Source organism: Telopea speciosissima, chromosome 9 (assembly GCF_018873765.1).
Source record: "Telopea speciosissima isolate NSW1024214 ecotype Mountain lineage chromosome 9, Tspe_v1, whole genome shotgun sequence".
Classification (NCBI taxonomy): domain Eukaryota; kingdom Viridiplantae; phylum Streptophyta; class Magnoliopsida; order Proteales; family Proteaceae; genus Telopea; species Telopea speciosissima.
Window position 1 is genome coordinate 24222121 of NC_057924.1, and position 15265 is coordinate 24237385.

Consider the following 15265-nt stretch of genomic DNA (forward strand, 5'->3'; position numbering starts at 1 on the left):
AGACATCATTAATATATAACTCCCCCCCCCCCCCAAATAACTTAGGCTCACAGTGCCTAGTTTATCAGATTCAACCACATTAGTTAGATACTTAACACAAGTTTGCTACCCTGTATTGTTCAATCCATTTTTTCACAGCTACCCTGTGCTAACCTCATCTTCTGGAAGCTAGCTTCTGGTTCAAATGTTCCATCCAGCAGATTCAGTTTTAAAAATTCTGCTTCTACTGTCTATCAACAGAAATATGATTTTTCAAACATTCTTCATTGATACTCCAGACTCAAACAAATTTTTTTAAGCTAGAGATGATACTGAAAGTAAATAAAAAAAGGGGGGGGGGGAAAGAAAGAAAGAAGGAACATATATAATGGTCAGCATGAAATCACAATTTCTTAGTTGTGGAATAATGCAGGAAACAATCGGAGAAACTGATTCTGTAAACATCTTGATTTGTCTACAATATTCTGGTGTAGGCAGATTTCACATGAAGATGACGACTGCAAAGAATCTATCTTAAAGCTACTATTCTGGCTTTGTGTTTGCTTTGATTACAGATGACAAAACAATATCTGGCTTTGTGTTTGCTTTGATTTTATTGCTTTTTTTTTTGGTTTATCTATTGAAAAAACATATTACATTACAATGGAAGGCAGTGGGAAGATACACAGAGAACTGCTAGTTTATCCTATAGCAAACCTTTTCCCAATAGTTTTATGACCTTCAAGGGGTGGTATATATATATTTGCAATAAAAAGAACTGTCCTGGATATGTTAAAAACATATTTCCGATTGAGAAGGTTTGGTTCATCTGTTGGGATTGAGTATGCCTTTCAGGATGAGGTGAGACCTGGGTCTTTTCCATGTACAGTACAACTATGTCCATATAGGTAGTTCAACCCAGTTCCTCTTCATGCTGACATAATATGCTCGCGTCATAGTCGAATTTCCAAAGATTCCATAAAAAAAAACCAATTATTTCACATAACCACCGTTACAATGGAGCTTCTTAAGCTGGAAGATGATTACTCATTCCTCTTATTTCCCTGCGATTAGTTGATTGAAGCAGGAATAGAAAAAGATCCTAAATTATGCCTATGATTTGTAGGCTCAACATAATTAATGGCACAAACAACCAGACAACTAAGAGAAAAGAAGGGATCATGTCTGTAAATTGAATAACAACCCAAGACAGACCTTGTGCAGATGTAATAAAAGGAAAAAAAGAGAAACCAAGTGCAATGTGTTGATAAATCGGAAGAGATGGAGAAAAAAATGCATAACACAGAACGGAAATGGAAAAGAAATACCTATCAAAAAAAAAAAAAAAAAATGGAGAAGAAGTTCGGTAAGCAGATCTGTTGACAGAGATGAAAATCTCACAACAATCGGCCAGTAAACTTCTGAAAAACATTACAGATTTCAGGAAAAAATCGGCCAGCAATCACAAATTTCAAACATTACACCATAAATCATACATCAATGCATGAAAAACATTACAGGAAAAAATCAGAAAGAAAAACGAAGAACAAAGACGAGATTTTCTAAAACCGAGCGGATCAAAATGCCTCTTGGAAAACCTAATCCTGAAAAACTAAATCGAAAACCCAATTGGGAACCACACAGACGAGAAACGAAAGTCACAAGAATGATAACCTAATTAGAGAGAGAGAGAGAGTCACCTTCATTGTTGTCAACTTCAGTTGTAGAGGGGGTCGTGCTAGAGAGGACCACTGTAGCAGAAAGCTTCAAATGTTAGGGATGTTGCTCCAAATCCTGAGACACAAGGGAGAAAAATCGATAGAGCCCTAATCAGATCTTCATCCCAACAAACGACCGAGAGAGAGAGAGACAGACAGAGTGAGAGAGAGAGAGAGAGAGAGAACGAGACAGAGAGAGTGAGAGCTAGAGAGAGCAGAGAGAGGAAGCGAGAGAGAGAGAGGGATAGAGAGCGAGAGAGAGAGAGTATCGACCTACAAGTTTCGCCTGCTCTTCCTTCCCCAGATATGTCTCTTCGTTTTTTTTTTCTTCAAGGCTTGCTCACAGGTTTTGCTCGTGAATCGTGCGATCGATCGTTCTTTGTTCTTTGCAGACTGAGACGGTCTGCAAAGAACGTTCTTTTGATGCTCAAGACCTCTGGTTCGTTCTTAAAGAACAAAAAAACGAACCGTAAAGCCAAACACTTTTTCATGTTTTTTTATTCTTTTTGAACAAAAGAACTGTTCAGAACACTGTTCTGAACGTTACCAAACGCACTCTTAGGGCTCGTTTGGTAACACTTCAGAAACATGTTTTTGGTGTTTTTCTGTTCTACGGGCACAAAAAAAGGGAATCTACCGTTTGGTAACACTGGTTTGTTTTTTTATGCTATTGAAACGAACCGGACCAAAAAAACAGAAAAAACAGCAAATGTAGAAACAAGGAAACCCTTGTTTTTTCACTTTTGAAACACCTCAATTGAAACAAAAGGTACTTTTTGCAAATGTGTGCCCGATAAACTTGGACACCAGCGGGATACCTCTCCATTTGTGAAGATCTGAAGGCCTCCTCCACTCTTCTGCGACATCGCCTCCCTCTGCTACTTTTAGGTAAATCATCATCATCTTCTTCTCCTCTACCTGTATCTTCTTCTTCTTCTTGCTCTGTGCAACATCTTCTCCTTCTTCCTCTGCTTATCAGGTTCTTCTTCTTCGTCTGTGATATTCTTCTCCTTCTTCCTCTGCTCAGTTGCGTCTTCTTTGCCTATGATGTTCTCCTCCTCCTTCCTTTGCTCAGCTTCTTCTTCTTCTTAGATTTTTTTGTTAAATAAACTCCACGAGACTGCTCTCTTCTCCACGATCTCCCGAGATTGTAGCACCATCTTCTCCAGCCAAGTCCATCGGTAAGCTCTCTCTGATTCTCTCCCCTCTATATCTCTTTCTAATCTCTCTCCATCTCGGTAAGCTCCTCTTCTGATCTCGCTCCATCTCTCCCCCTTATATCTCTTTCTGATCTCTCTCCATCTTTTCCCTAATCCCAGATTTTTATTTATTTTTTATATAAGTTTCAGATTGAAATGGTTGTCTGTTGGGTTGTTTTTTTGGGGGTGAATAAAAGATAGAGATGTGATCGCAGTTGGGTTTATAGATTATACTCTGATTTTTGCAGAAAACCCAAAAAAACCAGGACTTTGAGAGGCTCTTCCCCAGTGATTCAAGCTCGAGTTCACAATTTCTGACCTCCCACACACCGATCCAAGCTGCACAGGTAAAAGCCCTCTCTGTGATCCATTTGGAATAAATTATTTTCTCGTTTTTGTACCATCTCTTTGAATTGTAAAACCTAGTTGCTGGTTTATGTTGGTGTATCTGTGGTTGTCAATGAAATTACTCTCCCATTGTAGATTCAAATTTAAGATGTTTCTGGATATGTATTTTGCAATCAAACTTGTAGACCTAATAGCATATAGGTTCTGGTTAGGTTCTGGTTCTGTTTCTCATTAACTGTACGAGGATGTATCATGTTTTTTGTCCTTTCATGTGAAGAACTCATATTATTTGCTTCATGGAAGTGTTTAATTTAATGGCTGGAAGCTTTGTCCTTCCTAAATTATTTACTGTTTTAACCCAACATTTATTAGAATGAGAGCTGGACTTCAAAAAAGAAACTTGAAAGAAGAAAAAGACAGAATTTGTGCACCTATGTACCTCTTTGAAGATGACTGTTTACTCCACTGAGAACTGAAACAACATGGTGTGTTTGTACTTCTCAGTTGGTTGAATAACAACAGATGGAAAGTTTGGTTGGTTAATAGCATTAGGGAATCCCTGCGTCTCCAAACAAAGCCCTGAGTGCTTTCCATAAACTGCTCCACTTTTACCAACAACACCATTAACATAGTTCCCAGTATAAAACTGCACACCAGGGGCATCAGTCCATAAGTTCAGAACCCTTGAGCTTGAGGAATCTTTCACTTTAGCAGCATGTTTCAAGCCTGATTTCTCTTCACCACAGTCGAGCACATAATTGTGATCATAACCCAAGCTAGGAACCTCATGGATCGAGACACCAATCTTCTTTTCTGTTGTGAAATCAAAGGGGGTACCTTTAACAGGAATGATTTCACCTGTGGGGATTGTATTCTCATCAACAGGGGTAATGTGATTTGCCCAAATCACATTACCACATGCTCAAGAACATTCCCAGAGCTGTGACCAACCAAATTGCAGTAGGTATGGTGAGCTAAGTTAATTGGAGTAGCCTTGTTCTTGGGCACAGCTTCCATTTCAAGCTTCATTGTTGATGGGTTTTTCAGAACAGATTTTACCAAACGGATTTGTGTTGTTTTTCTGTTCTAAAAATATTTCTGGAACAAGTTTACCAAACACCATTTTATCATCCAGAAACATGTTTCTAGCAAAGAAATAGAAAAAAATGATAAAGATAAAAAACACCTGTTTTGGAACAGAAGTGTTACCAAACGGGCCCTTAGTGTTAGACTTGCTATTACCCTGACAGCCGGTGGCTAAGTTTTAAAAAACCTTTTCCCATTCCCCAAATCGCAATAAACTCATTCTCTCTCCTCTCTCTGCTCTTTCCGTTATTCTTTCTCTCATCTCTTCACTCCTCCCGAAAGAGACAACGACGAGTTAAGCTTGGATCTGCAACCTCTGGCGACTCAGGTGAGTCAAGCTGGATCTGCAACCTCTGGCGACTCAGGCGAGTCAACCTTTAGTTTGCATCCTCCGCCGAAGATGTTTCACCTCCGTCTGCAACCTCCGGCGAAGGCGACGAAGGCGAACCATGCTGTGCAACTTCAGGCAAAGGCGAACCTCCGTCTCCACCCTCCTGTCTTCACGCCTCCCGAAAGCCAAGGTTTCCTTTGTCAGTCACAGCCACCTCGGGTGGAGTCTCCTTGGTTTTCATCCTTCGGTGAAGGCGTTTCACCTTCGTCTGCAACCTCCGGTGAAGCCGGCGAAGGGGAACTACGGTCTGCAACCTCAGGCGAAGGTGAAACCAGGGTTTTGCAACCTCTCAGGTTCTATTTTTTCTCTCATCTCTCTCTATAACCCTAGATGTTTGACCCATATGCGCTTGCTTCTTGGATGCGCATATGGGTGAGGACTCGAAAGATGTCTTAAGCTTCCAAATGGGAAAAAAAATGTTGGTCTTGGATTCGTTTGTTTGAGCGAATTCTGCTGCTGATGGGTTTTATCAGAAATTCCTTTTGCGTCCTCTCCTCCATTCTCTTCTTCATTGCAGGTTTTGGGTTATTTCCATCTGTAAAAACTACTTCAGATACCTATATATACTTTGGTCTACAAGGGTTGTTCAAGCCAGTCATTCTCGGACACCAGTTACTCACAAGCCCTATCTTCACTTTTCGCTTTTTTAAGCGCTCAAGAGAATGAAACCTCTGCCTAGGAAGAAAAAGAAGAACAGAGATATAGTTTTCACCTAAATTTGGCATTAAAATTTACCCACGGTCAGAACCCTAGATGTTCGATCTTCTTAATAAGCCTAAATTTGAAGAAAAAATGGGTTTGAATCTTCTTATAGGCTTTCTGTAGAGTATGATATTGTAACCATTTCCTTAACATATTGGTAATTAGACATGGAAGAGATAAATGAGGTAGGACCCCTAAATAAGATGGTTGAACAAGGGACAATCAGTGTGCATTAATGCTTGTTGGGGGATCAGTTTCTACTACTGTTTATTATCTTTGTGTGCTCTGGGCCATTGATGGATATGAACTGTTTAATAAGTATCAAGAATCTTAGAATTTGTGCTCAGATCTGAAAACTCATGGATTAATCTAGGGTTATTATCATGAATTGGCCAAAATCTGATTTGCTCTGTACCATTGACCTCACTTGCCCAATCCCTTGCACAACTATTACAGGCATTATATGCCACTTTCACTATCTTTGTCAGATGAATAATGGAATCAGAGAAGATCAGGCAACAAATGATTTACATTATTTCAAGCACTTGAACTCATCTTGATGGCATTCTTTAATTAATAGCTCTCTTTACTAAATTCAGATTGGATTTTATTTTATTCAATAGAGAGAGATAAAATCAAACTTTCTCCTTGATATTTTGTATAAAAATTTATTAATGTTGGATTGTTGTTGTCTCTTATCTTAAAAAGATTGGATGCAATGGTGGAGGGTGGAGTTCATAAATCGGATAAAACTATTAATTTAAAAGAAAATATTTATGCCACAACAATTTATGCTTCTAATAGGCAGCATGGGTGAGCCTGTCACCTTTTTACTGAATTTTTCTTAAACAGATGGTCTGTGGCTGATTCAGTTGATTCTGGAAGGTGGAGTTGATGCTTTCTACTTATTGTGACTATTAGACTTCTGCTTTATTGTTAATTAGTGCTCTCTTCTCCAGCACTTTATGCTAGTACAAAGATAATTTTTCTTGTCAGATGTTATAATGTTTTCATTGATTCTCATGTTTTTCATCCACTAGAATGGAGAGAGTTACAATTGATAATTTTGGCCAGTTGTTGTAACATTTTCCTCAGAATTCTATAACTTGTATAACTGTAATAGTTTCTATGTTGAGTTGTGCAGCACTTGAGGTGTATCTCAGGTGAGGTTAGTGTAATTTATTATATATATATATATATAGGATTAAATTAACATAGTTTTAATTGATGTATGTGAGTCTTCAGTTCAAAATGGAAGAGCAACTGGTTTTTTTACCAGGAGATGATGGTTCAACTCCATCAAGGCTCTCATGTTGACTAATTAATGAATTTCTATTTATTTATTTATTTATCTTTTTTTTTTTTTTTTTTTTTTTGGGAGGGGGTTATAATGTAGGATACAGCCAGAAAACCTTGAAGTCTGTAATGGTCACTTTGAGCTTGGCCTAGCCTGTGTTGGTCCATGATGCCTGCTTCCTTGACTTTGGCTTCCATTGCATGGTTTGGTCCTTGAAGTCTGTAATGGTCACTCTGGTTTGGTCATAGTTTCATCCTTTCGTTTGTTTTCTCATGTATTTATTCCTGTAACAAACTTTATCTTTGTTATGATGATTAATGATGATTAATGATGATTAATGATTCATCTGGAAAAATGTTTGGCATTTGAGGATTCAAAATGGTTTTTGGATGGCCACCATATTTGTGTACTAGAGCTATGTGATAGACAGTGTATTAACTCAGTTCAGTAAAGCTTATAAAATTGGATTGATCGAACTACAATCCTTTGAATATGACATGTTGTCACTATAATCTATGGGGGAGCTGTGATATAGGTGCATATGGCATTTTAGAGGAGTGCTGATTACGTTTCCAGGTCCCATAACTCCTCTATTCATTTTATTGTTGATTAAATAAGTTTTTTTTTTTAATCATAAGAACTCCCATTTCACTGTTTTTTATTTTCTTCCATGTTTTCTTCAGCCCGATCTATTTTTATTCAAATAAATGAGAACTCTCTTCTGTTGCTTCCCTGTGATACATTAATTTGGTTTCTAACAGTCATTGCCTATGTTGATGCTACACAGAAAATCCATTATTCAGATTGCTTTCAATAGTTTTGAATTACCTGTAACACCACCTCCATGCTGCCATACAAGCATTAGATGTAGTCATGAAATATGGTCTGATATATTAATTGGAACTTCAAAGGATAGAAGAAGCCAAAGCTCATAAGCCAGAACTATAGCCCAGAGCAAGATGATCATGCCAGCCTTAAAGGTACTTGAGGGTATCAACGAGTTCCATACTGATTGGAACTTCAAAGAGCTTCGGGAGAGGTTCTGGGACTGATCTGTGGTGGCACTGTAGGTTGCAGATTCCTGTCGCGGACTGATCTGTTGTGGCAGCGCAGGTTTCAGATCTCCACGGCTACTCTGTCGGAGATTTAATAAAGTGCTGTCAATGCTATTGAAGACCAGGCAAGACTTAGCTTCCTAAGGCCTTCTAAAGCTCAAGAACATGATTAGAAAGTGAAATAAGTTGAGTCAGATTTAATAAACAGGAATAGAAACAAGAAATTAAAAGTAGAACCATCTGATCTATTCCTTCTTTTAACTCCTTCATGATTAGTTCAATGCTAGAACAATCTAACCTACTAAGATTATAACAGGTACTAATTAAGAGAAAAGATAAGAGAGTGAATGAGGAGAGAGATAAACACAGAGGGTTCTAGTGTACCCTCCCCTGGCACAGAATAAGAAGCATTGTCCATTCTTTTCAACCCAACTTTAAAACCATAAGAATGCCAAAAAGCAAAACACATAAACAGAGCTCAAACATAGAACTCCAGATTGAGATTCCAAAGCCCATTCCCTGAGCCTGAAACCGAGGTTCTTCCTTATCAACCAAACTGAATATCTTTTGCCTTGAAAGTCCTGTTTCTTCCCCCTTCCTTGGTAATACTTAAAAAAAATAAATACAGCAATTCCAAGGCCATCACCCACACTTTAAAAAAAAATAAAAGGCTAAAAACCAGCTTTGATGATCAAGAGTTATTCTTTTAAAAAATCCAAGTGCCATCAACCTGAGAGTCTTGATGAACTCGAACCATCATCTCCTAGGAACAAACCCAGGTGCTCTTCCTTTTTTGAGTTAAAGACTCATATACCTCCATAAATCATGTAAGTTTAATCCAATATATATAAATAAGAAAAAATTATACTGACCATTACAAGGATCAATCTTTACAGGAATCAGCCTTCTCTAGTGCATCATGGTTGATTTATTATCTACGAACAAATTAGGCTGAGACTTCGTCTCAGTTTCAACCATTGCACATGATAATGAAAACATAGTTCTTTTAAAATACAGAAAAAAATCCCATTACACGTGGTACGCATTTCTTCACCTCTATTGTCAAATTCAAACAACACAAACAGAAAAAGGCAAGGGAAGAAATATTTTAAAAAGAAAAAGAGAATGGAAACGAAAAAGAAAGAAAAAGGGTCCCCTCCAATGCAGCAATCTATGGTGTATTTGCAGGTTGGCCTCAAAGCAACATATAAGTCATCAATGAACCAAAATTTCACTAGGGTAGTAATTAACTCTTAATTAGAGTACCTTCATGAAGGAAGTGCTCAAAATGATCCAAGCTAATATAAATTCCAATATTGGATGGCTATGTATGAGTAATGGAGCGATTAGGAGTCTTGCTCCTTGCATTATAAAAGCCTCATCTCTTGCCCTCCAATGTAAAATATCTCTTTCCAGGGGAGGGAGCAATTGACTCCCAGAAATGATTTGGTAACACAGAGGTCTGAAGCCCAACTGAGATTGTTTGCAACCATAATTTCTGGTGTTTTTGTATCATTTAACATTATTTTTTTTTCAATGTTCTTCAGAAAGATTCAATTGAATGAGAATAAAATAATATATCTTCCAACATTAAATTTTTGGGAAAAAGCAAAAAAGAATGAAGAAAATCTTCCCTCATAAATGAGTTGAGTTCTATAAAATATTTCATTAACAAAAAATAACAAAAAGGTACCACAATTGTTTCTTTGGAATAGAATGCACAACAGTAAGCAAATCCTTAGGACCTTAAGTCATCTATTGATTTGGCAAAAGAAAAGATGGCACAACTAGATACAAAGATGTTTCACTCATCAAATTAATAGAAGCTACAACAAACCTCAACCGTCTCTGATGGACATTTTTGGGAAAGAGCAAAAAAAATGAAGAAAATCTTCCCTCATAAATGAGTTGAGTTCTATAAAATATTTCATTAACAAAAAATAACAAAAAGGTACCACAATTGTTTCTTTGGAATAGAATGCACAACAGTAAGCAAATCCTTAGGACCTTAAGTCATCTATTGATTTGGCAAAAGAAAAGATGGCACAACTAGATACAAAGATGTTTCACTCATCAAATTAATAGAAGCTACAACAAACCTCAACCGTCTCTGATGGTTGTAGATAATAAAAAATACAAGCATCAGCACTAACCAAGGAATGAAAACTCTTAAGGGAAATTAAAGACTACAAGGTTTCCTGCTTCCAAAAGTATGCAACAACAAATCCAATTGATAGACTTGAAAGCTTTTCTGTTGTATTATTATTTTATAGAAGCACTTTGGGTCAAAGCACTTGTTTCAAAAAGCACTTTTTCAAGTGTGTGTCAAAGTTTCAAAATTGTGTTTTGTTTCATTCCCTCCTTTTTTGTTTCCCTCCTCTATTTTGTTTGAAATTGGTTGTACTCTCTTGTGTGCAAGAGGCTAGAATTGAGCTCAAGAATAATCCCACATTGGTTGTGGAGAGTTACTTGAGGGGTATATATATAGGATTGTTTCCTTAAGGTGTGAGCCTTTTGGAGAGGAAGACACCCTACTCTCTAGTGTGTGGGGGTCCTTGGGGTGCTTTGAATCGCGCGCGCGCGCGCCAAGCCGAGCCGGGCCGTGGCCGAGGTCGAGGTCGGGGTGTGGGTGTGGACAAAACCTTATAGGAGTTTTAATGTTTTGTTTAAAACTCGATTTGGTTCATCTATACGGTTGAACCACACTTGTCTATTCGTACATATATATGAATAGTTACACCTCCTCCCTGACGTGGAGGTATACATACGGTCACACCTCCCATGTAAGGGTTACACCCCGTACGTATATCACCTGTATTCATACGGATGTATCCCTTCATGAAAGGGTACTCCAAGATATATATATACACCATGTCATGCCTGTTTTTTATATAGAAAACAGAGACGTATTGTCCCCTCGCAACGTTCATGCTCCAAAGGATGCATGATCGTATTTTTGTTTAAGTAATAAGAGGGTTGTATAGCCGTTTGATATCCCTCGGTACTCGTATTAGGTTCGCAACCTATACGTTTAGGAGTTGTATTTATCTTGGAGGGTAAGGTGCAAGGTCAACCCGCTGCGTAAGAGGGGGCATCTAAATCCTTAAGGAAAGTATCTTACAGATACGACTCAACTCGATTGTCCGTGCTTCTTCCTTTCTGGTTCGTTTCACTCGCAACTGGTGTGCGATAACAGGTATTTCTCTATTTCTGTATATCTGCTTTGTCTTACAGTATATGCCTAATATAACATTTTCTTATCCTATTTGTGTCAATGATATTGTGTTCTCTGATTTTTCTGAAACTCCTTTAATTATGTAATAAAAGCTAAGATGTAAAATTAGTCAGTTTCTTCAGGTCAGCTAGCTTCTCTGTAATTTCTGGTATACATCTTTCCCATGCCTTGTTATAGCACAAATCTTTTCCTAATACAAGTGATCTTAGAAAACCGATGGCAAAATATAGAAAATCAATGGCAACTCTTAAACATTGAGTTGTACAATCTGGATTCGAATCTGAAGATGAGTTAGAAGAAACAAACTTCCTCAAAACCAGCCACACATCATCCGCAGTAAAACCCTGGGAGCAGAACTTGAGATCTGACTTTACAATCAGACGAGTAAGGTTGATCATGTAAGATGTTCAGACTGGTAGAAGATGGAACACGGTTGCTAAGAGAGAGAGACAGAGAGAGGAGTGAGAGAAAAAATCGAACCTGAGAGTGGGAGCAGAACTTGAGATCTGACTTCCGCTGGTTTTTTGCTCGTACGTGCACTCCGGCAAAGCGAGGAGTGAGGCAAACAGGAACTCCGCTGGTTTTTTGCCGTCTCTGATTGTATCCCGACAGCCCAGGAACCGATACTGGAGAGAGAACAAGGTTTCTCTTTGTCTGAGGTTGCAGACCATGGTTCCCCTTCGGCGCCTTCGCTAGAGGTTGTAGACGAAGGTGTAACGCCTTCTCCGGAGGATGCAGACCAAGGAGACTCCGCCTGAGGTGGCTGTGACTGACGAGGAAACCTTGGCTTTCGGGAGGAGTAAAGAGAGGAGAGTGGAGACAGAGCTTCGCCTTTGGCTGAAGTTGCACAACGTGGTTCGCCTTCGTTGCCTTCGCCGGAGGTTGCAGACGGAGGTGAAACATCTTCGGCGGAGGATGCAGACCAAAGCTTGACTCGCCTGAATCGCCGGAGGTTGCAGATCCAAGCTTAACTCGTCGTTGTCTCTTTTGGGAGGAGTGAAGAGAGGAGAGCGAGAATAGTGGGAAAGAGTAGAGAGAGGAGAGAGGAGAGAGGATGAGTTAATGCCCAAGAGAGAGATTACCTTGTTCGTATAAGCAATAGCAGATTATGCTCAACTCTCCCACTCTCCCTTTGATTCCGGAAAAACAATCCTCGCGAGATTAATCCGTTGGGTTGGGATTGGGTTTTCAAATAATTACTGGTTGTCACGGTTTTGGGTGAACTGAGGGAGAAACGGTTCAACGACTCAGATTCTATCTGGTGAAATCAATGGTTAACAGAGAAAAACGTTCAGTGAACAAATTCTCACGTACGTACCGCGACCACTCACCCAAAATAAACCAAACCATTTCCTTGTCTACAATCTGCATCATTGTGGTATTTTTGTAATAGAAACGTAGAAAAAGTGGCTTTTTAGTTCACGCTTTTCATTGCCTCCAATTTTAACGATTTCTACCCAAAAAAAAAAAAAAAAAAATTTTTTAACGATTTTTCTTATAGGAAGCGTTACCGTTGACATGAGAGCCGTTCCCTTCGTCTCCGAGGCGAAAACTGCCACCGCCAAAACTATTGTTTCCCGGGCGACTGCTCTCTACGCTCAATCCTCATCAGAAACCCATGCCAATGGCGATTTCCGTCCATCGGAAAAGCACTACATTTCTCTCGTCCACGCCTGTAGAACCACTCCACAACTCAAACAAATCCACGCGCAGCTGTTCGTTCATAACCTTTCACAAAGCAGCCGGGTCATAACCCAGTTGATTTCGACTTGTTCTCTGTTTAAATCCATGGAGTATGCAATCTTAATTTTCCGCCATTTTCTTGATCCCAACTCATTTGTCTTCAATGCATTGATCCGAGGCCTGTGTGAAAGTTCCCAATATCAGAGCTCAATTGGGCATTTTATTCTCATGTTACGCTTTAATGTGCAACCTAATAGGCTCACCTTCCCCTTTGTTCTCAAAGCGGTTGCATCACTGGTTGTAGATGGACTCGGTGGTCAGCTCCATGCACAGACGATTAAGTATGGCCTTGAGCTTGATTCCTTTGTTCGCATTTCATTAGTTGATATGTATGTGAAACTCCGTTCATTGGACTCTGCGTTACAATTGTCTGATGAAACTCCTGAGAGAAATAAGCTTGAAAGCATAATCCTGTGGAATATTCTGATTAATGGGTGTAGTAGAACTGGGGACTTGAGAAAAGCAAGGGAACTCTTCGACACAATGCCGGAGAAGAATACTGGTTCTTGGAATTCTATGATAAATGGGTTCATAAAACAAGGAGATCTGGAGCAGGCAAGGATATTTTTTGATCGGATGCCAGCCAAGAATGTAATTTCCTGGACGACCATGATATCTGGGTTGTCAGAGAAGGGTAAACATGAACTGGCTTTGGACCTGTTTAATAGGATGCTGCGAGAGGGTGGGAGGCCTAACGACCTTACTATTGCCTCTGCACTTTCAGCTTGTTCGAAAATTGGTGCTTTAGAAGCTGGAGTTCGAATACATGAGTATGTTTCAAGACATGGTTTTCAGTTAAACCGCATAGTGGGGACTGCTTTGGTGGATATGTACGCAAAATGTGGCAAAATTGACTGTGCCAGTCGTGTTTTTGACGAGACAGTAGAGAAGGACCTTCTCACTTGGAGTGCTATGGTTTCAGGATGGGCAATTCACGGATGCTCCGAGCAAGCTCTTCAATGCTTTGAGGCGATGAAATCCACAGGTATGAAATCAGATACATTCTTCTGATGTCTCGTCCGATTCATATTATTAATTGAAAAGACTAAAACCTCCAAATATTTCCAGGAATTCATCTCGACGAGGTTGCTTTTCTGGCTGTCTTAACGGCATGCTCCCACTCCGGATTGGTGGATCAAGGGCTGAGTATTTTCAATAGCATGAGACATGATTACTTCATAGAGCCGAATGTGAAGCATTACACATGCATGGTGGATTTATATGGTCGGGCAAGTCGGCTAGAAGAGGCTCTTAGTTTCATTAGGAGCATGCCATTTGAGCCCGACTTCGTGATATGGGGAGCACTCTTTTGTGCATGTAGGCTTCACAAGAACATAAAAATGGCAGAATTAGCATCAGAAAGGCTCTTGCAAATGGAACCTAAGCATCCAGGGAGCTATGTCTTCTTGTCCAACATTTATGCAGGGGTCGGGAGATGGGAAGATGTGGAAAGAGTGAGAATCACAATGAAGAATAAGGGTATTGAAAAACCCCCTGGGTGGAGTTACATCGAAGTGGCAGGTCGAGTGCATAGTTTTGTTGCAGGTGACAGGGCTCATGACTGTGTTGGAGAAATTTATGCTAAGCTAGAGGAGCTATCAGCTAGAGCAAAAGCACAAGGGTATATGCCCAACACCGAGTCAGTACTTCATAACATTGAGGAAGAAGAGAAGGAAAGTGCACTGGGAAGTCATAGTGAGAAGTTGGCACTTGCCTATGGGCTTATTAGCACTCCTCTTGGGATGACCCTCAGGATTGTGAAGAACCTAAAAGTATGTGGGGATTGTCACTCTATGATGAAATTTGCAAGTGAGATGAGCCAAAGGGAGATCATACTAAGAGATATAAAGCGTTTTCATCATTTCAAAGAAGGGGTGTGCTCTTGTGGAGATTACTGGTGAAAATCGCTTGTTTTGTTCACATTACAATTTCTTTTTCCAAGAATGGTAAACAGAGCTTCATAGAAGTATAAGTTTGGGCGGGCTAATCCCAATTGTGTTTACCAGGAGTGATCTCCAGGTTGAGCAGCAAGGCGTCAGAAGACATACAATGTGAACTGCAACATCACTGAGTTTTGTCCAAATTCCCTGTAAGGTTTGATACATATAAATTAAATTCTACCCATCTGCTACATTTGTTCAAACTTTAAAATTGAACTAAACTTAGAAAAAATTAGGAGACTCAGGAAAAATTAGTTCAATTTCATGGGGTGATTTCTATTTTTGAAATTGTTTGGTTTGATTTTTCCACCTTATTTCAGTGAAATAGAAATCAGCAGGAATAGAAATTTTGAAATAGGCGACGAGTTCTTTCAATTTCAAAATTGAAATCACATTCCTTTCTATTTCGTGCTACTGTTTAATGAGCACGTGGTAAACGATTATTTTATGGGCAAAGTAGTCATTTCCACAAATTTTATGAACAACGGTGTAAATTGCGAGTCTTTCTCTTTCGTTTTCTCTAGTTATACCTGCAAGTGGCTTTTCGTCGAAACTGTTCAGGGAGGATTTCA

The 15265-nt window shown here is 39.3% G+C and overlaps 1 protein-coding gene and 2 pseudogenes across 1 annotated transcript; 1 reads left to right on the forward strand and 2 right to left on the reverse strand.

The window, feature by feature from the left end:
• Positions 1-1336: 1336 nt before the first annotated feature.
• Positions 1337-1402, reverse strand: LOC122641172 (annotated as a pseudogene).
• Positions 1403-3650: 2248 nt separating this feature from the next.
• Positions 3651-11913, reverse strand: LOC122638774 (annotated as a pseudogene).
• Positions 11914-12495: 582 nt separating this feature from the next.
• On the forward strand, positions 12496-14723 carry LOC122639491 (pentatricopeptide repeat-containing protein At1g04840-like). Its single transcript, XM_043832358.1, has 2 exons — positions 12496-13738; positions 13822-14723. Exons 1-2 carry the CDS (start codon positions 12529-12531, stop codon positions 14652-14654), a joined length of 2043 nt encoding a protein of 680 aa, XP_043688293.1. The 5' UTR covers positions 12496-12528; the 3' UTR covers positions 14655-14723.
• The last annotated feature ends 542 nt before the right edge of the window (positions 14724-15265 follow it).